This window comes from Musca autumnalis, unplaced genomic scaffold (genome assembly GCF_047663935.1).
Source record: "Musca autumnalis isolate F117 unplaced genomic scaffold, ASM4766393v1 scaffold_1, whole genome shotgun sequence".
NCBI lineage: Eukaryota > Metazoa > Arthropoda > Insecta > Diptera > Muscidae > Musca > Musca autumnalis.
Genome location: NW_027411644.1, coordinates 303681127 through 303708580, shown reverse-complemented (window position 1 = coordinate 303708580; position 27454 = coordinate 303681127). Strand labels below are relative to the sequence as shown.

Sequence of the window (27454 nt, the reverse complement as noted above, 5' to 3'; positions counted from 1 at the left end):
AAAGATGTACTCTAACGGCAAACGTACCGTACACTTGTAGTGATTGAACTGCATCCATGGATGCAAACTTTTTGCTGGGTATGTGTTAGTAAATCAGAGTTGTATTTGAAGACAAAATGTCACGTATACGCAATGGAATTGATATTTGAAACCCAGTGGGTTTATTAAATCTGGTTATATGTAGACGTACTATAACCCAGATATGTAGTTACGTTACGTTTTCCACTAATTTCTACAAATGTTTGGTTATAGTTTTTGTTGTTCAATTATTTTAAATTCCATCATTCTCTGCAATTCGTAACACATGTTCAAGTGTGTTATGTGTGTTGTGTTGGGAAAATTATTATGGATATATGAATATATTAACTTCAATATAAACAAAAAAACTTGAATAAAGTTATATGTGTTGTTGCTGTTTGCTCGCTCCCTACCTGCATTAGAATCAGAATCTCATTTAACGCTTCGGTTGGGGGAAAGTTGAAAACAGACAATTGGAATTTAAAATTAGACGATCATTAACCTTCCTTTTGCCGGGTGTCAAATGTATTTTGTAATCGAATTGCTGTAAACGCAGAAGAGTCCAACAGACATCAATGAAGACAACACAAGCTTATGTAAATCGAACGTGATATTTCATAATTTGTTAATGGAAATTGATGATGAAGCTATTTTATTTGGTGTATTTGGTGACAAAGTGAGTAATGGCATGGTGGCATGGTATTGTATGGAAAGAAGTTAACGTTAAAGTTAGAATAAAAACTCAGTTGCAAGAGAAAGCTTGAAGCATTATTACTTGTTGTATATTTTAATTACCATATTTATTTTTTGCAGTAATCGCAATTAGTCCGCTGGTCTTGGCTGCTTAGCTGTATCCTAACTAAAACAAGACTGAACAACTATCCAATGGCTATACTCTTATTAGCCAAAACGAAACGCTTAAGAGTATAGTGCAATTAAAATAATCTTATCGCTCGGTTAACAACTTTCAATATTTGCCTCGCAAAAGTGTGGTACTGGTGCTCAATTTTCTCATGAATCCTCAAGATAAACTCGACAACGGTGACAACAACGACTCCAATAAAGAGCGATCATCAACAATAGTTAATTCAAACAGCTCACGCAGCACAACATCGGCAGCTAATGAAAATGAATATCATCGAACAAGTAACCAAACAGTTTACTCGATACCGTTGGCCTCTTCAAGTGACGATTCTTCAGTTGTCTCAAATTTTACACCACACGAAGAATATCAAGAGAGGTAAGTAGCAGTAGCGAGAAATTGAGATTTGTTCAATACCAATAATATTGAAATGTATTCACATTTGATTGAGACTGGTTTGTTTAAAGCGTGGCTTCTTCAAAAGGCTTTTGGTAGTACAGCAACAACAACTAGAGTGAGTGCAACAAGTGTTTGGCTTACGTAATTTCTGTAAATGATTGGTTTTCTTAGGTCTTAATTGAGTATCATTCAACAATAAACAGCAACGTCAATTCAATATACCTACATCTCGCGCAGATTTATTGAATATTTACTTGTGCGCTTGCTATTGTCTCGTTTATGGCTCTGTTGAAGTGTCAACAAAACCCCTTGGCCGCCTTGAAATAAATCGGAGGCAAGAACAAAAAAAAAATACCGAATTGCACCACTTAAAAGTGTAGACATCACAACTGAGCATCATAATTTTTTTTATTTTTGTTGACTAGAATTTAACACCAGTCATAACAATTAATGATTAATTTTAGCCCAAACAATGTTGCTTATCAGAAAAAATACACTATGGGTTGGTTGTATCGCAATATGTAATCAGTCAAACTCTAATACAGATACAAGGTCTATGTTAGGTGTCAAAATCGTGCAAACTTTTCTGATAAGTTTTAATTTTTTTTATTATTTAGCGATATTTGATGTGAATCGAAAGTGATTTACATGATTATGAAAGGTAGTAAAAGCTTTGGCTTTAAAATCGTTACCTTACTCAATACGAAGATCGACTGATTACCATAAATAATATGACATTTAGGCTCCTATATATCAGGAAGTATTGGCCTATCTGACTTGATGACTAAACTCCTTTCTAATTTCACACGATTAAAACTTTTATTAATTTTAAATTAATTAATTAATAATCCACCTTGAAAATGAATCTAATTTTAGAAGAAATTCCTTTCAATAGTACCATTTTAGTTGGTCACTGTAGCATTTGTCAGATGTTTAGCGATGACATACTGATACCCACGAACTTGCACTTAAGCGAAAAATATTGAACTTTTGTGAGGGAGATAGCGGATGAAGTTTTTCCGATGTAATCCATCTTCGAACTTTATTTAAGTTTGACAGAAATATTACAATTTGGAAAGTTTGACCATTGTCAGTTATTAGTTTCGATAATCACAAATGAAATTTGTTTAACTTTTTGTTACATTATGTCAGGCAGCATGGTCTCGAAAAAGAACACTAAGAATTAAATCTGAAGTATACTCTAGTTGGATATCTCAGATAAAGCTAACCTATTTGCTTCTTAATCGAGGGTAGAAATAGAATCGTAGATAAAAAAATTATATTATAATTTAACCTTTAAGAGTTAACCTTTATTAAGAGTTTTTATTTGACTTACACGCAATGGAATAGACATTTGAAACCCAATGGGTTTATTAAACCTCGTTATATGTAAACGTACTATATTATTCCTAAGCTGTTTGAACTAATCGAACCTAATTATCCACACACATGAATATGACCAACTGCGCTGACGTTATGTTAATAATAAATATCTGCATGTCTAATTTGAACTCATTAGAGGAGTTATGACGGTTGAATGTTACCAAAATAAGCTTTAGTTAAACTATTTTGGTTACTGAATTATAAACTCGGAAATTCCTTCCTCTTGTCATATTTAATGAGATGGAGAAGCATTCGGATACTAAAAGGTCTGTTAAAATATTCTGCTGAAACAAAACGGAAAACAATAGTTGAAAAAAAAACAGATAACCACAGACGTATAAGTTTGAAACTCCCATATATCCTCTATAGAAAGAAGGAACACGCCTCTTGTATCAATGAGTACACACCATTTCTACTATTTATCGTCAAGTCTGAACGGTTCCCACATCAATTAACTAAAAATTGAATCGGGATTCACTTATTAATATCAGATAAGTCTTCTATTGTCCCTTTTGGTTCTAGTTGTACTTGTTCCAAAGTAATTTATTTTTACATAGATAAAGGTTAAATTCTAATTCTCTGGGTTAGGCTACGGCTCTGCTTTCTGGTTTTTTCCGCAGTTTTGGAACCAACCTCGTTCCTGTTTACGCAATGATTTGATGTTGGTTTGACGGACGCTGATCCAAACACTATGGTTTCGGTTCAATCCGGTACCAGAGAACTCGAGGTTCAGAGTGTAATGAGGACCTGTGCCCCATGCTAGGCAGATGTTTTGCACGGTGTCATCGTTCCTTGTCCTATACGAATTCAGACGGTTGCACCATCCTGAGCGTAGTTAAGCCAACGCTACTCTGGTTTGTCGTGAGCGCTGATGCTCCTCAGCTGCGATAGATTGGGGGTGTTCTCTAAGGACCTCATTCACACAAGAGTTGTTTATGGCATCTACGACTGCATTTGTGTGAATGCTATTCAATCCTGCTTGATAGGCACGCTGATCTAGGGGTTCTCCCTGTAACATTGGACTTCTCATTCTAAATCATGAAGATCCCTACTGATTAGAGCTGGTAAAAAATCGATGGCACTATCGATAGTATCGATTTTTTTTTTTAAATTCAATATCGATAGATAATTTTGTCTATCGATATTATAGGATTAAAAACCCCCAACCCTAAAATCTATTGAAATAAAAAGAAGTTGGGCGGCTTTTCGGTTTTGTATACTTTTGTTTCTTTTTATTATTAAATAAAATCAATTGTTTATTCTCCTTTATATTTTATTTCCAAAGTAATGGAGATGACAAATTAATGATAATATCGATATCTATCGATTTTTTAAAATCAAATATCGAAAATGTCTAATGCCATGTTCATACTAGAATTTGAATCACGTAGTTCGTTCTCATAATTACGTACACGAATTAACCCGTTCATACGACATGGTACACAATTCATAGCAACATGATTCATATATTCATATTTTTTATTTTCTGATTTTAAAGAAAGTTTCATCCAAAAGACGAGTCAAATTAATTGATATGAACTGAAAAACTATTTGTCCTTCTTTCAGATATCTATTTAATATTTAATTACATTATTTTCATTTATCTTTTCTATTTTTTCTCACAATTTTGGTGTTTTCAGCAAATAAAAATATTTTTCTATTTTCAAAATTAACGAGAGAGACGCCTGCCAAAATAACATTTTGGTATACAGACTTTCTGGCAGGCATTTGATTTTTGTTTTTAAATTTGTACGCGAATTTGAAACGATGGACAAGAAATGCAACTGCAATAAACGAAAATAGAAAATTTGCTATGATTTAAATGTTTATTAGTCCTTAAACCGTTTACTTTTCATTCAGCTTTTGCAGTTTTACTAAAAATTTTTGGGTTTTTAATAAATTTTAAATTTTATATTTTTCCTGTCATAATTAATTTATTTCGATAAATTCTCTCATTTGTTAGAGATGGGACATATTTTATCGTCGTTCTGAGAGTAATTTAAATTGAACAAAGTACACAAATCGTTGTTCGTTCTCAAAATTTTGTATGGGAAATGAAGTAATTATATCGTAATTTGGGGTCGAACAACGAATAGAGAACGAATTACCGTCAGTCTGAACAAGGCATAAGGTTGGGAATATCGATTATTTGCCAGCTCTACTCCTCACCCCCTCCCTTGAGGACCTTGTTCTTACATCTCAATTTTTCGCACATAACTGTGACGTGAAAATGCTGTCGAATGTGACCACTAAAAATTTAGGGTGGTGTCGAAATTCTGCTACCTTCGACCATGAAATTCAACTCAGTTTTCGCAAAAGATCGAGAAGCTCAGTATGTTGTCGGCTACCACGTCACAACCAACTCTTTAAAATGACATGGCCCATCATCCTTTCTACCAGGATTCGATAACGCATTAACCGTTGATCATAATTTACTACTACCTGTTCCAAAGTTCAATGGCCACTTGTGTTCACAGACTAACCTATTTGTGGTTGTTCTGAACGAAAATATCCTGTGATTTTTTTCACTTTCACCCTGAAGTTGAAACGGCGGAAAGAGAAAAACTCACGGGAAATTTTCGTTCAGAATAACCCCCATTGACTTCATTGTCAATTCTGACTCTGGGGTCTCTAGGTTTCGTACGACGAAGCACATCACGCTTATTCGAACAATACAAATCTGCCAAAATGCTGCCCTGAGAATAGCTACAGGGTGTCACCTCATGTCTGCAGTGGACCATTTACATGAGGAGACCAAGATCCTGCAGGTGCGTCGACACGACAAGATGTTGACGATGCAGTACTTGCTTGCATGCTATAGGCAAGACCACCCAAATCACCATCTGGTGGATATGCCTGAACCCCCCAGGCGAGTCGAGAGGATTATCGTGATCTAGAAAGGGAGGTCCAGAGATATAAAAGAGAACCCCTAGATCAACGTTCTTACCAGGCAGGTTCGAGAGATATTCATACTGATGCTGTCGCTGAGGCTCTGGAAGCCTAAAGTGCTAATATCGTCCTCGAAGATTACCCACCACCCGTGGCAGCGGAAGAGCAAGAGCTGCCAATGCAAACGAGAGTCGTGTTGGCCTCAATTCTTACTGGGCCAAGATTGATGGCACGTGAAATATCTGCCCAGCATGTGACACTGGTCCGCATACTACGCAGCACCTTTTTAACTGCCCAGCCAACACGACTAACCAGACTCCACTCTCACATTGGACTAATTCTATTCAGGTGGCGTCCTTTCTTAGCTTGGATCAATAAAATGAGGACATACACATACTTGAAGAAGCTACTTACAAAAACTTAGGTCTTCCTAGCTTAACAAACAATATAAAAAACAATAACTCTCATTCGCTAATCCCGTAGTCTCTGATGGGTGCAAATATGGAGTTATCTATTTGTTCAGCCAGGCATGCCATAACTCATGATGCGCATTGAAATCTCCTAGGACCAGCCGGTTATCACCTTCCTACAGTAGCCTGATGTCAGGCGAATAACGCGGGGCGCATCTATTAATTGGCTGGATATACACATTAAGCAGTTCTATCTCAGCGATTTCACACTTTACCGCTACCCCCATACACTCCATGTATGGGTCACTAGAGTCGTGCTCAAGCGAGATGGGTCTGAAATGGACAAACTGATGCAAAAGAATTGCAAGTCCTAGAGAAGTATGGTAATCATTTGACGGAGACGGTAGCAGAAAGTTGCTCTGAACCAATTGAAATGAAGAGAAATGGGATCTAGGGCCCGAATGTGCAGGTAGCAGGATTAAGAGTTTCGACCACAAATTACGTCAAATTTTTAGAACTCACACTGGGCATCCTTTTTACATTTTCCTGTTGCGTGCACGGATATATTAAGAAACAGGAACAATTTTCACAAATCTGAGTGCAGGAAAAGAAAACTTGTTGACCAAAATGCGGCGTGGTAGAATTATGGAAATAGTGTAAATTAGGAGTCGGTAGACTATCGCACCAGGAATGTAAAGCATTCGTTTCATAGTGTACAAACCTGGGCCCTAATTCTCGCATACGTGATCGAGTTATTTCAATCGATATTTGGATTACGGCATCCGTTTTCGAATACATTTTCGAGTGGAATCTTGGGAGTTTTTGCCCGCCACACATTTGCTTGATTTTGTAATAAAACTAAACAATATCACAAAAAATAGGCGTTCTAGAATTTATTTTGGCTCAGGGGGCTATAGAGCCAGCAAAGCAGAATTACGGTTATATTTTTTGCACATTGAATGAGGACGTCTCCACTAGATTTAACGAAAAGTTTCGCAGTTTACCATATATAACCGCCGTATCACTTGTTATGCGAAATTACGTTACCAGATAACCCGTTATCTGCCTATAATCGTCTCCATCCGCAGACTTGTGGTCGACTTTATCTTCTTCATCTGAACACCACACTTGCATCAACCATGAGTGTGCAGTCGGTTCCTCCTCAACTATGTTCTAGATGACACAGCAATTTCAGCAATTCCTGTTAGGCAAGTGTTGTACTCTTACGTTTGAGTAAAAGATTTAGTTGTGCTTTTATGTTGTAAATAAAAGACTTATTGATAAATTAACAAACTTAAGCAAGATTTATTCTGTTAAATTCTGGAAACTGAAATACGTTACAATAGTTGATGTGCGTGTTAATACTTGTGGTGTAATACAATGACTGTGTTGTCTGAATGACTGAAAGAGACTGACTGAGTGAGAAAGAGTATAGCATGAGTGTAGCAAGTGTGTGTGTGTGTGTATGTATAATAACAATGATGCCTAGTTTCTGATTGTTTACAGTAGAACCCTAACATCTCCCTTTTTGAGACTTCTCGGGGGTCCGGGATACTGGCTGTACAGGGTTTCTTCGAGAAGTGATGCGTTGTGGGTGCATAACCGGTGATGATGGTGGAGTTGTGAAATCTTCTTCCATTGGTGGACTAATGTTGAAGTCTTCTAGTAGGATTTGAAGAGGAAGATTATCATTTTGCTCTGCAGGTACATTTTGATCGGTTTCCCTTGCTCGGAGTTGATCTGCGTGAGATCTCACAAGAATTTGTCTCTTATCCACTTGAATGAGAGTGTTGTAGGTAACATTTCCCACTTTGTTGATAATTTCACCTGGAACCCAGTAGCTTTTATTACCTTTGAAGTGTTTAGCGTAGACAAGATCTCCAGTGATGAAATTTCGTTGTTTTGTACCATGTTTCCGGTTGTATTGTTTCTCCATTTGAATGTTTCTCTCTCTGCTCGCTGGTGGAGGCTTTGTTATTAAATCGAAAACTGTTCTCATTTTTCGACCTAGGAATGATTCCGCTGGAGAGAGTTCATTAGGTGAGTTTTTGTTCGGTGTTGAACGATACACTTCTAAGAATGTTTGTAGTGCATTAGATGCCGTCTCCTTTCCCTCTGATTTTTTTAAAGATCGTTTGAGAGTATCGACGAATCTTTCTGCTTGACCATTGGAACTTGGGTGATATCGAACTGTTCGTGTGTGTTTGATTCCTCGTTTAGAACACCAATTTTCAAAATCCGCTGAGGAAAATTGTGTTCCATTGTCGGATACGATTTGTTCAGGATTTCCAAACTGTGAACAATAAGTTGTTAGTAACCTTAATGTTGCTGCGGTCGTGGTTGATGAAGTTTCATATATGACGGGATATTTGGAATATGAATCCACTATTACGAGGTAGTAAATGCTTTTTACAGGACCTGCGTAATCTATGTGAACACGTTCGAGAACGCGTGTTGTTGTGGGCCAAGGACAAAGGTTGGTTTTGATGGGACTTTTTGCTGCGAGTTGGCAATTGTTGCATTTCTTGACATAAGTCTCTATGTCCTTGTCTATGTTTGGCCAATATACGTAGCTGCGTGCGATAGATTTGCTTCTTTCTGTTCCTATGTGTCCGCGATGCAGTTGTTTGAGAATTTGTTTTCTGTAGCATTCGGGTACTATTATGCGCGTATTGAACATAAGACAATCATCTGTTATTGATATTGAATCTTGCCTGTTGAAATATGGAAGAATTGAAGAATCTATGCTGTTTTTGTTTTCTGGCCAGCCGTTGTATACGTAGTTTGAAACTGTTTGTAAGGTTGAATCCTTTTTGGTTGCATCCTGTATCATTTTGAAGCTAACTGGCAGTGTTGATACGGCGTCTGTGATGTCATTTCTTATATCGTTTTCTAGGTTGATTGAAGCTATGATGTACTCGTCTGATGGTTTTTCATGTGCGCTTATCAATCTTGACAGAACGTCTGCATGTCCAAAATCCTTTGTATTGGTATACTTTATATAGAAATCGTAGGTGAGAAGGATGAGAGCCCAACGTTGTAACCTGTTCGCGGTGTAGACCGGAATACCTTTTTTGGAACCAAATATGGTGAGCAATGGTTTATGGTCGGTATGTAGGGTGAATTTTCTTCCGAAAATCATTTTGTGGAAACGTTGTACGGCGAAAACTAGTGCTAGTCCTTCTTTTTCGATTTGACTGTAATTTCGCTCCGTTGGAGTAAGTGATCTTGAGACGTGATGAATGGCTTTGACACTGTTGTCTGGGTAAGTATGGTATATTACCGCTCCGATGCCATGTGATGATGCGTCCGCTGCAATGTGAATTGGCAATGCTGGATTGTAATGAGTTAGTAGTAAATCCGATGTTAGAATGCGTTTGAATTCGTTGAGAGATTGTTGACATTCTTTGGTCCAAATGAATTTGTGATCTTTTTTTAAGAGATCATCTAGTGGTTTTCGGATGTTTCTCATGTTGTAGACATACTTTCCATAGTGGTTTATGGAGCCTAGTAAAGATCGTACTTCTGAAATGTTTTCAGGGACCTTCAGGTTCTGTATTGCAAGAATTTTATCTGGATCAGGTCGTATGCCATTTTTATCTATGATTTTACCTAGATACTTTATTGATGGTTTGAAAAATTGACATTTTTCGAATTTGAGTTTGAACCCGTAATCTTGAATTTTCTGTAATAACAAATTAAGATTAGTTTTGTGATCGTGAAGAGATCTACTTGCCAAGACTATGTCGTCTATGTACGCTCGTGCTCCTTGGATGCCTGTGCATAGCTCATCCATGATTCGCTGGAAGGATCCTGGTGCTGATTTTATACCTGGAGTGAGGCGATTAAATCTGTATAACCCTTTGTGAGTATTAATAGTTAGCAAGTCTTTGCTTTGATCGTCGACTTCTACTTGTAGATATGCGTCAGAGAGATCCAAATGACTAAATATCATACAATCGTGACAATCTGAGAGAATTTCTTCAGGAGTGGGCAGAGGATACTGATTTGGTTCAATTGAATTGTTGAGACCCGTGGAATAGTCTGCACAAATTCTAATTTTTCCGTTCCTTCTACTCACGACTATTGGCGCTGCAAATTTTGAAGAATTGACTGGTGTGATGATATTTGCTTTTTCAAGTCTATCTAGCTCTGTTTCTATTTCTGTTCTCACGGCATATGGTACTGGGCGTTTTGCAATGAATGTTTCTTTTGCGTCTGGAAGAAGTTTAATATGCACTTTGGTTTTTGTACAAAGGCCAAGACTACTGTTGTCGAAAACAGGTTTGAACTTGCTTCTCAGGTTTGATATGTATTCATCGTTTGATATTTGGCGACACCAAGCTGAAATTGGTTTGTCCCAAAGGTTAAAACTTTGTATCCAGTCGATACCCATTATGTTTAAGTTATCGATTTCCGTGACGTAACATTGTAGAGTTAGCGTTTTGTCTGATACCGTTATGTTGCATTGACACTTTCCGATTAGGCTGATGCTGTTGGAATTCACGTCTGTTGCAGTATCATTTGTTTTGTGTACGTGAGGCTTACCTATGTATTCCCATGTTGATCGTGATATGATTGAAATATCGGATGCTGTGTCGATTTGTAATTTGACTTGTTTCTTGTTTATTTCCACGGTGGTATATTTTCGCAATTGTTGAAATTGGAGTTGCTTTGAAGAGAATACAGCGTTGGCGTTGTATTTTGTTTTGTCCGACTTGACTGCAGTTTTGTCTGTAGTGGACTTGCCTCGTTTTGCGCTTTTGCAAAAGTTATCCTTGTGACCTGTCTGCTGACAATTTGAACATTTATGATTTTTAAATGGACAGTATTTTGAGTAATGCATGTCTCCGCATAACCAGCAGGGTGTTTTAGGAATTTTATGGGAATGCTTGTTGTTGTTCTTGGCGAATTTCTTGACTGCGCAAATTGATTGCGATTGATGCTCGATCAATGTATTGTCTGTTTTCAAATCCATGAGTCGTTGAGTTTCATCTACAAGCGTGTCTAGAGTTGTGGAGTCCTTTGCTTCGTCTAGCAATTTGAGTACACGTAAGCGAATGTCGTTGTCTTTGCTTGATTGTAAACCTAAGACATAGATTAGACACTTGAATTGATCCACTTGCATTTCATTTAGCTTGAAGAGTTCGCACTGTAAGTTAACTCTACCGGCGTATTCCTTATAGTCTTCTCCTTCAAGTTTTTTCATTTGCAAACACTTGTAGCGTTGAGACACTTGAGTTTCTACCTTACCAAATAGTTTGTTAAGTTTCGCCAGGGTGTCTTTGAGACTCATTTCTGTTGGATTCTTTGGAAGAACGTAGTTCCTGAATCTTTCGTGAACACTGTTTGACATCTTTCTCCAGAGTAACGCAACTTTGTCATGATCGTCCAGAGATTGGGCTTCTTTTTCAAAGACATGTTGGTAGCGATTGTACCACGCTTGAAAAATTAATCCGCTTTCCGGTTCATAAACGAAGTCTGTCATGGAATGTGAAAGAGATTCCATCAATGCTGCTTTTGAAGTGCTGGGACTCGTAGCATCTTTGGTGTTTCCAGTACTCTGTGCTTGAAGTAGATTTGTTAATTGTTGCAGTAACTGCGTTTGAAGATTCATAGCCGCTTGCTGTTCAGCTAGTAATTTCACAATGTTCTCGCTTGACATTTTATGTGCAGTTGATTTTTGCGTAGATGAATTGAAATTAAAGAATTTATTTCCTTATTCACCGTCCTCGTCGCCAGTTGTTGTACTCTTACGTTTGAGTAAAAGATTTAGTTGTGCTTTTATGTTGTAAATAAAAGACTTATTGATAAATTAACAAACTTAAGCAAGATTTATTCTGTTAAATTCTGGAAACTGAAATACGTTACAATAGTTGATGTGCGTGTTAATACTTGTGGTGTAATACAATGACTGTGTTGTCTGAATGACTGAAAGAGACTGACTGAGTGAGAAAGAGTATAGCATGAGTGTAGCAAGTGTCAGGGATGGAAAATTCAGTACAATAGTACTTTTTTCAATACCATTTCACTATAAAAAGTACCGAAGTACCCCCGGGGCGAATTCAGTACCATTTCCATACTCTAGTCTAGAAAAATGTTATGTGGGACTAAAAATGCAAAATTCAAGATAAAATTTCTAGAAATTTTAAAAATCTGTATATATGTAGGGAATTTACCAAAATATGAACCTATATTGATGATTTTCTTCGTGGAGTTCTTCCACCCTTTGATAATCCGAAATATCAAGTTACATATCGTTTTGATTATATTCAGAGTTCAATATAAACAAGGCTCTACGACAGCGATCGAAATGATAGTCGATAGTTTGCCAGCTCTAGGGTATTTAAAATGTGCATCTATACCCACATTCTCTATAGGAATATTTTATATCCTTATCGAATACAAAGTATCTAATTTCAGTAATTCGGAAGGGATAATGAGCCTAAAACTTTTAAAATACCGTTCTATAGGGGCTATATAAGAACGTGGACCCGTACTGACAAATTTCTGGGGGAGAGTTTTGTAGCCCCAACGAAGACTAAATACCAAATTTCAACAATTTTGGTATGATAATGTTGCTCAAACCTTCAAAATACCGAAAATCGGGAGGTGCCGTTGTATGGAAGCTATATCAAAACGTGAACTTATAGAGCCCATTTTCAATTGAAGCTTCTGTACCAAATAAAAAAGCTCCATATTAAATATTGAGAGCTGTATCTGGAATTTAACAGACACGGATCTGGATCAGATTACATGGATTTAAACATTTGTTGTTGTTTTTTACTGAATAAAAAAAATATTTTTTGCTTAAAAAAAAAATAAAAAAGTACCTTTTCAATGAAAAAAGTACCATTTTAGTACTGTTTGAAATTTTTAATTTTCCATCCCTGGCAAGTGTGTGTGTGTGTGTATGTATAATAACAATGATGCCTAGTTTCTGATTGTTTACAGTAGAACCCTAACAGCAAGGTACACACGACTGACCTTTTCAACAGCCGAGGTAAACCTATTCAAACAAACTCATTAAGCAATACCCCGCAATGCTTATTGTGTTGTAATTGGAGACAATCTGAAGAAGAACAACTCCATTGAAAGGCAAGAGTGTTATTTGTTCGCTCCCAGAATTAATAACACCAGTCCTGTCCAGCGTGTACAATCGCACCAGCTGATAAAACAACCTTTACAACTGTCCTTAAATATCCACTTATCTGACCGCCAGGTCTGTATATAAGCATAAGGCTGGATCCTTCTTGAAATTCGAAACACAACCCAACTAAAAGGAAACAAGTAAGAAGGTATCAGTCAGCTGTGCTGACCGAGATATAACCTCAGCCACATCTTGCGGATTTGCCATTTTGTGTGGTGCCGTCCTGGTTTCTTGGAACATTTTGCCCAATATCTCAGGAAGTATGGACTTGCGCAAGAAAAAAATTGTATCGTCGTAAAGGGAGCCGCTTGGACAACTTACTGAAACAAATTTCAGAACGATTCGAGAGGAGCTCTTAAACTTCACTTTATCCGAAATTTGTGTGGGAGGCACCCGAAGTAGTGGAAGAATGTATTGCATATTCGAACCCAATTGATATTTGGAAGGAATAATACGATTCTAGAGTTATCGTTCACACCATTTTACAGTCAATTTTTTAACTTTTGGGGGAGGTACCCGAAGGAATGGAGTTGGGACAAAATATTACGATACCCAAAATTTCGAATCGGTTGATCCGTTCGAGAGTTATCGTGCGCACCAGCCAGACGGACAGACAGACTGACGGACATGGCTAAATCGACTCCAAATTGTCTGAAACGAATTTCTTCCAAACATACTTGGGGTATAAAACCGTTATTTCGATGAGACACATTTTTGGCCGTATCAAAGTGTATATACTCTTTTAGCCTAAAGGCTGCTGAGGGTTTAAAAACTGTAGAACAACATGTGAACACTACTCATCCAAACGCAACTTTAAATTCAATTTAGATTTGAAATGCTTTGTAAATCAGTGTAAAATTAAATAATTTTTATAACTGTAAACAGTTCTCAAAATTCAACAACGATCGTCCCTAGCTGGCATCATATCAAATATCAACCGCAATCTCACTCAAGCGCGTTACACACGTTACAAACTATGTAAATGTCTCCTCACACACATCTTTGTTTACAAAGCTTATCGGAACATAAGAGTTACTTACAAAGTTACAAAGTTAAACACACCATGTGGACATTAAAGTAATGCATCATCAGTCTAGCGTCTAATCTCAATGAGAACATCACGATCCATAGTAAGATTTTGTAATCAAAATGCAGATCACGAGTAAATAAATAAATATTTTTTTTAATTGTAAAAAAATAAATAATTTATTTCAATATGTATATTTCTAATTGTATCATTCTAGGCCATTGGAACCATCGGAGGAGAGTACATTACTGCAAAAAGATAAGACCAGCAGCAGAGGCAACAAGAAAAAGATGACAATAACATTGGGTCTGAGTAAAATCTTAGAGGGTCGAAGTATTATTGTCGATATATTGGCAATATTCTTTGGCATTGGAACATGGATTGGCATAAACAGTACCTTTATCCAGCTGCCGTTGTTGGTTGAGGTGGCTCCTGAAGGTTGGAGTTTACCCTCGTATCTAAGTGTAATGGTACAAATTGGCAATCTTGGTCCACTAGCCTATACCTTGATACAAAAGTTTTGCAAACGTAATGATGCTCCCATGATATATGTGCTTTTGGCCACTGGAACCTTGTCGGCTATACTAACCGCATTCTTCTATGACAAAACTGCTGTGTTGTTTGGTGGAGAACACAGTGTGGCCTTGTTTGCATTGACCATATTCACTGCCTTTACTGCCTGTACCAGTTCTGTGCTATTTATGCCCTATATGGGAAGATTTCGGGAAATCTATTTAATCACTTATTTTGTGGGAGAGGGTCTTAGTGGCCTGCTGCCAAGTGTGGTGGCATTGATACAAGGTATTGGTGGTGCCTCCGAATGTATACTGGTAAATCAGACTGAGACGGGGGAAGCTGTATATGAGAAATATGTACCACCACCACGTTTTGGTACACAAGATTTCTTCATTTTTGTTTTTGTGATGATGCTGCTAAGCTGTGCAGGCTTCACGCTACTCGATCGTTTGAAGTTATCGAAAACCCAATATGCTGCCGTTAAAGTGGGTCTAGGTAATGACTATGTCTATTCCAGGGATTCAAAAACATCTCCCAACGCAATTGAGGCCAATGGCAACAAAACATCGTCGTCGGCAGCGTCAACTGCAGTGGATGATAATCAAAACAAAGTTGTTGAAGACTTGGCTCCTGAAATATCAACACGGGTCTATGTGTTCCTGCTGCTCCTAATTGGTATTGTTAGCTTTTTTGCCAATGGCATATTTAACAGCATACAATCTTATTCGTGCTTGCCGTATGGTGGCCAAGCCTATCATTTATCGGCCACCTTATCTGTAATAGCAAATCCCGTGGCTTGTTTCCTCGCAATATTCTTGCCCCACACCTCTCTGCGTAGCATTTTAACACTGACCGGTCTGGCCAGTTTACTTTCGGCTTATGTATTTGTTACAGCAGCCATGAGTCCTTATCCACCGCTACATGGTACCACAGCTGGATCAGTTTTAGTGGTAAGTATTATCGTGTCTTCTTTCTTTATTTATTTTTTTTTCTCAACTCTTGTTTTCTTTTTCCTTCAGATCATAACCTGGACCTTGTTAATCGGTTTGGTCAGCTACATAAAACTAAGCATAACAACTGTTATGCGTTCTCAGGGCGGTAAATCCCTAGTCTGGACTGGGGGTTTAACCCAACTTGGTTCTCTTATTGGTTCCATACTTATTTTTGTTTTAATCAATTATACAAATAGCTTTACAGCAGCCTATGAGGAGTGCTAAAAAGACAGACAGACAAAGAGACAAACAAAAATAAAATATTTATAAGGGATTGAATTTTATATATTTATATGTACAAATGTACTTAGTTTTTTTGGCTAAGATTTTTTTGTTTTGTTTTTGTGGTGATCCATTTATGATATTAAAACGAAATTTCCATATTTTGAAAAGAGACAACAAAAACAACACAGCGCGTTGTAACATAATTTGTTGAACAAATTGTTAGACAGTATTTAATTTGAGCTACAAATTTTAATTTATTATTGTGTTATTTTATTATTCTAAATTTATTAGTTCAATTGGTATGTTTAAAGAAACAAATACACGTTAAAGATAAATTTTAAAATTTATTATCTTTTAAAAAGTTTGTTAGGTTGCCCAACGTTTTACACTAGCAGGAAGTTACCCTCTAAGCCAGTCCACACCAGATGACAAACGAAACCACGCTCTGGCGAAAGAAATTCGCAACTTAATTAACCTAACGATTTAAACCCAAACAAGTAAGTCGTTAAGTTCGACCGGGCCGAACTTTTTTATATCCTCCACCATAAAATATTTTTAACTAAAAGGAAATAATTAGTTAATTTTAGGTGCAAAATTATTTATTAAAAAAATGTAAATCGGGAGGTACCGTTATATGGGGGCTATACCAAAACATGGACCTATGTTGGCGATTTTTAGTGAAGATATTTCGTGACCTCAAATTTCAAATTACAGGTAGTTCAATTAAAAATTCTAGTTAATATTCTTAAAAATTCCGAAAACCAGCAGGTACCGTTCTATGGGGGCTATATCAAAACATGGACCTAGGTTGACGATTTTTGGCGGAGAAGTTTTGTGACAACAGTGAACTTCAAACGTCAATTTGCAGCTATTTCGGTTAAAAATTATAGTTAAAACCCTCAAAATAACGAAACTCCGGAGGTGTTGTTATACGGCGGCTATACCGAAACATGGATCTATGATGACATTTTTAGTGAAGAATTTCCTTGACGACTTAAAAACTCAAATATCAAATTACAGCTAGTTCTGTTAAAAACTGGAGCTAAAATCTTCAAAATACCGAAAATCGGGAGATACCGTTATATGGGGGCTATACCAAAAAATGGACCTATGTCCATAGTTTTTAGAATTATTGCTAATTTGGTCAGAAAATGTGACTAAAAACGTCAAAATACCTGAAATCAGACTGCTCCGTTATATGGGGCTATACCAAAACGTGGACCAATGTAGCCCATTTAAGCTGCCTGCAAACAAAAGGTACATCGTCCCAAAATTTCAGCTTCATATATCCAGTTTTGTGGATGCTAGAGTGATTACAACAGGGAGTTGTTGTTGTAACCATGTTTTATTATTATGTTTGTATGTTCGTTCTCCTGTTCAATCTGGCTCTGGGCCTAACTCCAGTTCCAGGAAAATGGCTACTTCTATGCGATGTAACCACAGATCCACTGGAGTTATATGAGTAGGTTTGGCAGGGCAGTTGAATAGGTGCTTAGTATCGTGCGGGCTCATGCCGCATACAGGGCAGATGTCTTGCACGGTGCGATCAATTCCCGCCCAATGGGAATTTAGGTGACTGCTATATCCCGAGCGTAATTGAGCCAAAACTACTGTGGTTTGTCGTGGCAGCTGACGCTCTTCAGCTGCGATAGATGGGGGTTGTACTCCGATGACTGCATTCAAACAATAATTGTTTATGGTCTTAGCAACTGTGTCCGTGTGAATGCTGTTCAAACCTGCCTGATATGCCTGTTGATCTAGAGGTTCTCTCCTATATTGCTGGACCACCGTCTCTAGAGCATGAATGTCCTTCCTGATATGTCTGGGTCAGCAGATGGTGATTGGGATGGCTCTCACGGTAACACCCGAGCAATGTAGCATCTCATTATGTTGCCATACTGGAAGAATCTTTGCCTCCTCATGTAGATGGTCCACTGTAGATTTGTGGAGGCACCCTGTTGCTGTTCTCAGGGCGGTGTTCTGACAAATTTGAATCTTATCCCACTGCGTGTCACATAAATTCGGGGACCAAACTGGCGCCGCATAGCTTACCACAGACCGGCCTATCGCTTTATACGTGGTCAACAAGGTTTCTTTATCTGCACCCCAAGTGCTGCCGGCTAGGGACTTGAGGACCGTGTTCCTACATTTCAGTATATCGCAGATAGCTGTGGCATGCAAGGATGACGTGAAAGTGGTGTCGTATGCGACCCCTAGAATTTTGGGGCAGTTTGTGGTCGGAATTCTGCTACCATCGACCCTGATATTCAACTCTCTTCTATACTGCGCCGTCCATGTGGTGAACAGAGTGGCCGTCGATTTAGTAGCAGATATCTGCATATTCCTCGCGTGGAAAAATGTGGTAAGATTGGTTAAATAGGAGTTCAGTCTCTCACAGATGTCATCAGGGTAGGTACCTGACGCCAGGATCTGGAGGAGGCGGAATACAGGAAAGGTAGATGTTAAACACTTCCCTGTTTCACTGTACGGGGCTTGGATTTCTTGTTCCTGAATTCCACATACGACTGGCGACCACACATATGGTTGATTATCCAACGTTTCAGGCCGGAGGGTTGTCTGCTCGATGTCCTCGAATAGCGTGGAGTGCTTGACAGTATCAAAGGCTTTTGATAAGTCAAGCGCCACCATCACTGTTCTATCGCACGGCCGTCTCTGGTTGAGTCCTTGACAAATATGTGTGGTAACGTGCTGTGCTGCTTACGGAATCCATGCTGATGATCGGCAACTCGATAGCTATTTCTGATACCGGGGAGGACTAAGGCCTCAAGGGTCTTTGCTACGGGCGACAAAAGCGAAATCGGCCTGTACGATTCACTTTTGCTGGCATCCTTGCCGGGCTTCCGTTGTGGGACCACCCTGCCCATTTTCCAGACTTCGGGAACAATGAGGGTGGATAGCGACAAGTTGAGAGCTTTAGTGAGATACCCCACTCCCGGCTCATCCAGCTGCTTCAGCATTACCATGGACATTCCACCAGGGCCCAACGCTTTGGATGATTTAGCGTTCCTGATGGCATTCGCAACATCATCCATTGTAAACTGTGGTGGTTCATACTCGGCAGGAAGAGATTTAATGCGACGTAACACTCTTCTTTTCGCCCTGTCACTCTCGGGGTGCTCGACAAACTGTCGATTGAAGTAACTTGCACACCTCTTCGGGTCAGTCAACGTAAAGTCGCCAAACGTGACTGAGGTCCTGTCATCCCTCCTTCCGGGGTTCGAGAGTGACTTAACCGTTGTCCACAATTTACTTATACCGGCTCCAATGTTGCAACTCTTCAGATGATTTATCATGATGATTTATTGTCAGCTCCCTGACTCTGGGGTCGTCGGGGTTAGTTCGACGAAGCTCATCACGCTCATTTGCTAATGTCGTCGCATCTGCTGTGAAATAGGAATTCAGCCTTTCACAAATGAGAGACACTTCACGCCTCAAGCGAATTTCTTGGGACTAAGGTTCATAAAAAGAAGAGTACACCCTAGTCCGTCCATAAAATACTCGAAAATTAAAGTAAATGGGGTGAACAGAATGCTTGAGGCGTGTAGAGAGAGGTTAAGTGTGTCTCAGGACATACCCAGATATCAGAGAATTTACTTGACGTAATGATTGTACAGTTATCCGCCTATGTTACGGTCTCAGTGCCGTCTGGAGGGGTGGAATAGAGGAAAAGTAGAGATTAAACAGTTCCGCAGATATCGCCACATCTTGCCTTAGACTTTTTGTTCCTGAATTCCACGTACGACTGGCGCCCAACATATGCATGATTGCCCAACGTATCAAACTTGGCCGGACGGTAGTCTGCTCGATGTCCTCAAACAGCGTGTAGTGCCTCAAAGTATCATAGGCTCTTGATAAATCCAGCGCCATCATCACAGTTCTATCACACGATACAACTAATATGTGTGGAGATGTGCAGAGCTCTTGTTGCGCTTACGGAACCCATGCTGATGATCGGCAACTTGAAAGCTATTTCTAATGCTCGGGAGGACTAAGGCCTCAAGGGTCTTTGCTACGGGCGACAAAAGCGAAATCGTTCTGTATGATTCACCTTTGCTGGCATTCTAACCTGGTTTCTGTAGCGGGACCACCCAGCCCATTTTCCAGACTTCGTGAACGATGTGGGTGACTAGCGACAGGTTGATAACTTTAGTGAGATACTCGACTCCCGGCACATGCAGCTGTTTCAGCATTATCATGGAGATTCCATCAGTGTCCAACGCTTTTGATGATTTAGCGTTCCTTATGATATTCGCAACACCATCCATTGAAAATTGTGGTGGTTCATCCTTGGCAGGAAGTGTTCTGAAAAGACGTAGTACTCTCCTCTTCGCCCTGTCAAACCTGGGGTACTCGACAAGTGAGCATAATATCGCCAAACGTGACTGAGTTTCTACTATCTTCCTTCTTCCCTGGGTTTGAGAGTGACTACACCTTTGCCTACAATTCACACAATTCAGTTATTCCGACTCCAATATTCCAACTCTTCAAATGATTTAACCACTTGTTCCGCTTATGTTGACCGACCAACCTGTTAACTTTCATTGTCTCTGACTCTGAGGTCAATGGCGAGTCTCAACACGCTGATTTGCTTACTGCGTCGCCTCTGCTGGGATGTTTGGTCTCACTTTGGATATTCGACCAGAAGAGAGTTGCTTCGACTACAGAAACTGTGAAGATACATGTATCCGCCCTGCCTCGTCCATATTTAATTGATCATTTGGCAATTTACCTTTCAACACTATCTCTCACCAAAAAACTGAGTAATATGTATTAAAATTGTAATGCAGTTTAATGAAAAAATTGGAAATTAAAAAAAATAAATTAATAAAATATTAAAGTTTCGGCAAAAAATAAACAAAAAAACTAAATTCGTTGTAAAATGGATCCAAAATTAAATCGTAAGTTAGGCTATCAGCCTCTCTCGTGATACATAAAAAACTAACAATTTCCCCACAATTGTCCTAGTTCCCGATGAATCAATGAAAATTCAACGTGTTGACATTTATTTGCAAGATTTGAAAGAACGCCTAAAACAGCTAAGATTACAACACAGTGCAGTTATACAGAGTTCTGAAGATATTCTAAATGAAATCAATGAAGTTTCTTCAACCTTACCTTTGGTTGAAAATTCTGAAGCTACTAACATCAGTCCAGAACGTATGACAAAAATCAAGAAACTTATTTGGGAATTTGAAGAAGCCAAGGATAAAGAACATGGTCACCGGCGTCAAACGGTGTCACTGGATGAAAAACCTCACGTTGACATCAAGAAAATATTGCAAGATTTTGAAAAATTAAATGAAAGCCACTTGCTCAGTGATAGTTTGCAATTATTTCGTAAAGCTAAAGTGGCATTGGATAAGATAGACAATTTTCTGGGGGCTTCAAAGGATGCGATTGAACCGAGAAACAATGTTCATCATAAAATCCAATTTTACAATTACGATAAAGCTGATGGAATGAAAGAGTGTTCAACACCTGGTCATGCAGGCTTGAATAAAAATCAAGATCCATTGGCTGTAAGGGAGACCCTGTCGAATTATGTTTCATGTTGCAGCAGTCTTGCCAGTGTTTCAAAAGATTTCGAAAATTCCAGTGCACTTACAAATTCTCTCAGCGGTTACGAAGGCGACAATGATGATAGCGAATTCGATGTATTCTCGGCAAGTGGAAGAAATAAATAGAAACATGAATATTACAACTGAATTTGAGTTACTAAAAATAATATATGTACATACATAAGTTAATTAACCGAATACTACTTTGCAAACCTACCCGCCAAAAATATTTTTGATGCATTGTTAAGACGGTGACACCCAAAAAAAATTTGCATGGAACTCTTAAATTTAACTAGCCGCAAAGCTTGGGGTTGAATCCATTGTATGAGGATGGTGTTCAGGCCTGTCTGATATACTTTCAGCTACATTGGCCCGACCGCCATTAAAATCCAAAAATAGACTCAAATATCAAAAAGAAACAAAAATGTACATCATAGTATAATTATTTTATCTCTATTTAAATTTTCAAATCTCATTCACTTAATAATCAATATTTAACGATCAACTTAATGCCTCATAGTGATGAACACCATCAGCATTAACATGCTGGACACCTGCTGTACTATGATGTTGCTGAATTGTGGGTGCATGATTAATGATATAAGAACCCGCTGTTGTTGTGGCTGTTGTAGGAACACTTGTAAGAACAACCGTCTGATGCTGCTGCTGTTGTTGCTGCTGTTGATCATTTTCCGTCAATGCCCTTAATTCCAATTCACATATAAGCTGTGAAACACGCATTTTAGCTTCAGCAATCATTTTCGGACTTAACGCCTTAACACTGGAGCTAACACTTTCAAAAAATAAATCAACATGATTTTTCTCTTTTGGCGGGGGCACAGGAATTGCCATACTATTGCCCATTAGTTCTTTGAATGAATCCATCAACTCATTCTTGTCTTTTTGTATTTGCAGCAATAGTTTCATGCCTTCCTTACGATCGGGCATCTCTTCCTCTTCAGGAATTTCTTCAGGCTTTACCATTTTACGTTGGCGTATAATATTGGGTTTTGATAGCATTTGCTGGTTTTCAATAATGTGACTAACATCATCACCTGTAATAATTTCAGAATTTTCCATGCTATCATCTTGCATATATTGATCTTCGGACGTTTGTTCATCCGTTTGTGGTTCATATGTGGCATACTCGTTCTGCTGCTCATTGTCGTCTTGCTCCGGTCTGAAATCACATCAAAACATTAATCTTAAACCAAACTCACAACATCATAACCACTTACTCCTCTATAAACTCATCAATCTCATCAATACAATTATCGCTATCTTCTGGTGTTGGAGTTAGCCTCTGGCGTTGTTTATAATATTTACTACGTTCCCTTCTAATGCTTAAATTCAATCGTGCAACTCCTTCTCCTTTGTTTATTAGAATTTCTAAATTACGTGCATGTTTACTGGTCCTTTCGTGTCGCTGCAAATGGCAACGATTGCAATCCAAACGACATTGGCAAGCTCGACAGAAGGGTTTATTTGGATCATCTTCACAGCGTGCAAGCCATGGTGAAAATATATTTAACCATTTCTCACAAAATTTCTGTGAATATTTCGGTTTAGTAACAGAACCACTGCCACTACTTCCGCTGTGATGTTCTTTAACGGTGCTTTCCCGGTTCGGTTCCGTTTTCAGTTTTGTTACCTTCCTAAATACAACATCCAAAAAGTAGTTTAGGAATTGGAAAAGGGTATTGAAGAAAAATAGTAGGAGTGTTATACAAGGCTGATTTTTTAAGTTCCAACATTAACCGTTTTACACTTTTCAACTTACCACTCGGGATCGTTGGGATCTTCGTGAAAGCTCATAATGACGGGTATTTAATTTAAGAGCTACTAATTCTAAAATAAATTAATTAAATTTAATATAATTTTCCGTACTAATGCAATCGTGAAAGTACATTCAGTTGCAAACAATGTGACACCAATATTAAAAGCGGTCCAAAAACAATCACATAAATTTCTATGGCTTTAGCCCATGATATACAACCCTGCCTTAACAGGACTGTGTTTTGTGGTATGTTTTGTTCAGTGTTAATTAATGCCAAGTTTACACTTGCACCCCAAAATCCACTGGATTTCACGAAATCCTGAAATACACACCGGTGTTTACACTTATTTTTTTTGTGATTTCAAACATATTACAATAATCAAGGTAGATGCACATGCGCAGCTGATCGAACATGAATTTTCAAAACAAGTTGTTGTAAATTGAATTAGTCATCAAAAATATACGACAATAAAGAACTTTACAACTTTATTTCAAAAATTATTGTAAAATTATCTATATATCGTATTAATTGTGTATAGTACTAACAAATGAAAAAATAAAAAATTATTTTATCGTTGAGACATCATAATAATAAATTTTTATAGATAAAAGTTGTGTTCAGAACCTGCAAAATATTACTACTTGCAGTGGTTTTCCCGTTTAGTGCTAAAAATGCGTTCCCGTACTGCGAAATCTAGCAAGACATGCACTTCTCTTTAAACAAAAATAGTGCCGAATAATATCCTCTTCTCTGTTTTCTGCTATACAATTTTGGCCTAGTAGAAACTAGCAGCAAGCATGATCATTGACATCTAATATGATAGCTGATACGTTGATTTTGATATTTATGCTGGAGTTTTTGCAATTTCCCTCATATTTCCGTTCCCGTATTTTTTTAAGAAATTTGTATGGGGAAGCAATTTTTGACAATTCGCTCTTTTTTTCTAACATTACCGTTAAAAAAGTACGGGAACACAATGAAAAATAGCATTGTAGCAAAGTAATTTAATATTCTTTTCAAATTGTTTACAAATTTTGATACTAAAATTTTTTGTTGCTGCAATTGACCTTGTTTATTGCGATGATTTCACAACATCTTTCGGTGTAGTCCAACAGAGTTATGAAAAATGCACTCTGTTCGATACATTTTATAAGCAGTTTCTGTAGAGATCCCTACAGAAAAAACAGTTGGTTGATCCCTACACATTTCTTCAAAAGATAAACAAGAATGTATACATTTCGAAGAATTTGTTATAAAATAAAGAAGTAAAAACTTAAGTTGCGAACATTTTTGCGGTAATTCACGAGACGGAAATTTTTAATGGAGTGGAGTTGGAGTCCATGTCGAAAGCTTAAGTAGTGATTGGAAGACATCATAAAACAACTTTAGGATGATGAAAGAAAATCAGATGCGCTTGGATTAAATCGGAAATGGAGGAATGTGATTGAATTTAATGGAAACTTTTTTAATTTGTGTTTATATAATAAAGTTCTTTGTGTTCATGTTTTACACAAATAATAAATGCATTTTATTCATTTTGGGATATTTCGCAATGGCTTGCATTTTAATTGCATCTTTGGACTGATTAAAAATGCAATCCGAAGAGTGCCTTTAATTTCAATTCAAAACACTACATTAAATGCTGTGATTTGGATCGAAAATGGAGTGCATCCTAGCTGTGTGCTGTGGAAGCAAAATGGAGTGCATCCTAGCTGCGCGCTCTCTTGTCTCTTGTAAAATTCATAAGTGAATTCGTAGGAAAAGATGTACTCCAACGGCAAATGTACCGTACACTTGTGCTGATCCAACTGCATCCGCGGATGCAAACTTTTTGCTGGGAAGTGTTGCAACTTTTGGTACTTTTTTTTAGGCAAAACTGGGTTGTATATCATGTGTACTGTGATTTCGATGTCGATTTCGCTGAAATCGCGAAATGCGATGATTTCATTTTTGTAAGCGAAATCATGATAAATTTTACTTGATTCCGCTCAAAATCACGAAACGCCTTCAAAATTACGAAACGACGCCGAATGTAAACCAAGCATAAAAGCCTTTTTTGCGCTATGGAATTGACATTTGAAATCCAAACCCACTGGGTTAATCCGGTTAAGTGTAACCGGGGTATTAGATTAGCACATTATATGATTTCGTTTTGCGAAATTCTAGACATAAATGCAGTTTATTTACATTTGCCTTTTGCGTCATTCGTTTACATATACACACGCACACAATCACACAACACACAGACATGATAATTTCAATTAGAAAAAACTGGAATTTCACAACACAAATGTTTATCAACGGATTTGACCTTATTCAAAAACAAAAAACACAATTTTTGCAAGTTATTTTAACTATATGTTTTCACTTTTCTTATTGTTTAAGTATTTTTGTTTTTTTCTATCATACAACAACAACATAAAACAGTTGAATTTTTCGGTAGTTTATGACAAAAAAGAAGGGTTGCGTATAATAGTATGGTGTTTTCGTGTGTTGTTTAGAATAAATGACGCAGCTATTTTCATTTATTTTTGTATGGTAATGCTAAGTTTACATTTACGAAATCCACTCGATTTCAACTGTCAATTCCATAGCTCAAACGTCAAATTAAATCTCATCTGAAATCCATTGGATTTCATTTGATTTATTTATTTGCTAAATCCGGCCATAATCTTCCAAATTTCCCATACAAGAATAATAGTACGTTTATATATAACCGGATTAACAAACCCACTGGGTTTCAAATGTAAATTCCATTGATTTATATTTGAGAAAATTAAAAACAATTTTGATGTGGAAATAGCAAATAGTATTTTTTTTTTTTTGGAGAACAAATTTGAGTGCGACAATATCCTTTTTAGGTAATTTTCCTTCTAATTATTAATAAAATACAACATTTTTGCTTCCTGTATTGGTCGACAAATTGTTCTGTTTCGTCAAGTCAGCTGACTGCATGCTGGTTTTTGCTGGGACCAGCGTTGTCAGTATTGGGGATTTTTCCCCAAATTGGGGAATTTTTATTTGAAATGGGGAAAAAAATTTCGACTTGGGGAATTGGGAAAATGTTGAGGAAATCTGAAAAATCTTTGGGGATTTTTGGGGAATTTCTTTTTTGACTAATTACTTCAGATTATCTGATCTTTTTTAATTTCAGTACGTGAATAGTATTAGCGCACGCGTGACGCACAAATGATATGCATCATATACTAACTGGTCGCAGCTGTAATAATTTATGACAGATTTGAAAAGTTATCATGCGGTTCGACGACTGACAGCGTACTAGAACAGTGGGTTGAATTGAAATAACATTTTCCATCATTTCTACTGCTGAAGGGGACTTAACTGCAGAAATGGTTTCTAGATTGGTGGGCAATGATGAAATTAAACTTTATTTAACATTCATGGCTCCAATTATAAAAGAGATAAATATGCTTAGGCCCGTTATTATATCCTTTTTTTGTAGTTAAATGTTAGCCGATATCGGACAGATAACCCGTTTTATATTCCTGCAAGTTTGCTTTAATAAGAAGTGTCAGATAAATTGAAAGCAAGTTTGTGTTCCTTTTAAAATTTAAAGTGCGCCCAAAAACAAGAAAAATTTGAGAGCAAATTCGAATCAACCAATCCGATTTGAGTAAATTTTATGTATACAGACTGTTTTGCTTGAAATGGAATGGAAGATGTAATAACAAATTCCTGGTAATGCGAACTTAATTCCTTATTTTTCTTAAAATAAGGTATAACAATAAGGGATTTTAAAGAAAAGATATAAGAACGGGCCTTAATCTAAGTTTTCAAACCGATGCACACTGCAAATATGCATTTTCCCTGTGCACTCGAATATTGAAACCATTTATAAAAAATTAAGAAGATATTGAAAAAATAGTGGAATCGATCGAAAACGACTCGGCATATTTACCATGAGGAGCCATGGACCTAGGCTTTAATTTTGACTTGTACTTTTTTTGAGTAAACAATTATTAAAGTTAAAAAGACCAGTGCCGAATATCTTAAACGCTGTTAGTGCAAATGCTGTAACCGATGCCTACAAATATGCAATTATTAACCTTACAAGCAATTTTACCCCAATATTTGCAGCAATTCACAGGGTTAACACAATTTTAGCTCTATACGAACCTTTTCAGTTGTCAACACAAAAATCTCCACGATTGTTTAAGAATCGCAATGGAGAAAGTTATCATTCGTAAATTGGAAATGGTATTAAG

The 27454-nt window shown here is 37.5% G+C and overlaps 3 protein-coding genes across 5 annotated transcripts; 2 read left to right on the top strand and 1 right to left on the bottom strand.

Moving 5' to 3' along the window:
• Positions 1–299: 299 nt before the first annotated feature.
• Positions 300–16214, top strand: Rift (Riboflavin transporter). 3 transcript variants are annotated; one of them, XM_073962025.1, is made up of 4 exons: positions 300–694; positions 832–1258; positions 14356–15604; positions 15674–16214. In XM_073962025.1, exons 2-4 carry the CDS (start codon positions 1032–1034, stop codon positions 15869–15871), a joined length of 1674 nt encoding a protein of 557 aa, XP_073818126.1. In that variant the 5' UTR covers positions 300–694; positions 832–1031; the 3' UTR covers positions 15872–16214. The 3 variants fall into 3 exon arrangements, with proteins under 3 accessions (XP_073818126.1, XP_073818128.1, XP_073818127.1); XM_073962027.1 differs by lacking the exons at positions 300–694; positions 832–1258 and adding an exon at positions 2766–2928; XM_073962026.1 differs by lacking the exons at positions 300–694; positions 832–1258 and adding an exon at positions 14146–14273.
• A 144-nt stretch (positions 16215–16358) lies between these two features.
• On the top strand, positions 16359–21656 carry LOC141389855 (uncharacterized). Its single transcript, XM_073962029.1, has 2 exons — positions 16359–20790; positions 20858–21656. The coding sequence occupies exons 1-2, from the start codon at positions 20772–20774 to the stop codon at positions 21574–21576; spliced, it is 738 nt and encodes a 245-aa protein (XP_073818130.1). The 5' UTR covers positions 16359–20771; the 3' UTR covers positions 21577–21656.
• Positions 21657–21877: 221 nt separating this feature from the next.
• Positions 21878–23621, bottom strand: LOC141389854 (uncharacterized). The gene is made up of 3 exons (XM_073962028.1): positions 23231–23621; positions 22689–23105; positions 21878–22630 (listed from the first exon to the last, which is right to left on the bottom strand). Exons 1-3 carry the CDS (start codon positions 23263–23265, stop codon positions 21952–21954), a joined length of 1131 nt encoding a protein of 376 aa, XP_073818129.1. The 5' UTR covers positions 23266–23621; the 3' UTR covers positions 21878–21951.
• Between the last annotated feature and the right edge of the window lie 3833 nt (positions 23622–27454).

What these genes read in the sequence shown, in the direction of transcription:
- Rift (XM_073962025.1), top strand. Translation starts at nt 1,032, where the DNA reads ATGAATCCTCAAGATAAACTCGACAACGGTGACAACAACGACTCCAAT. An exon ending in CACGAAGAATATCAAGAGAG is followed by an intron (nt 1,259 to 14,355) that starts GTAAGTAGCAGT and finishes GTATCATTCTAG; the next exon opens with GCCATTGGAACCATCGGAGG. An exon ending in CAGCTGGATCAGTTTTAGTG is followed by an intron (nt 15,605 to 15,673) that starts GTAAGTATTATC and finishes TTTTTCCTTCAG; the next exon opens with ATCATAACCTGGACCTTGTT.
- LOC141389854 (XM_073962028.1), bottom strand. Translation starts at nt 23,265, where the DNA reads ATGAGCTTTCACGAAGATCCCAACGATCCCGAGTG. An exon ending in GATCCCAACGATCCCGAGTG is followed by an intron (nt 23,106 to 23,230) that starts GTAAGTTGAAAA and finishes TGTTGTATTTAG; the next exon opens with GAAGGTAACAAAACTGAAAA. An exon ending in ATTGATGAGTTTATAGAGGA is followed by an intron (nt 22,631 to 22,688) that starts GTAAGTGGTTAT and finishes ATGTGATTTCAG; the next exon opens with ACCGGAGCAAGACGACAATG.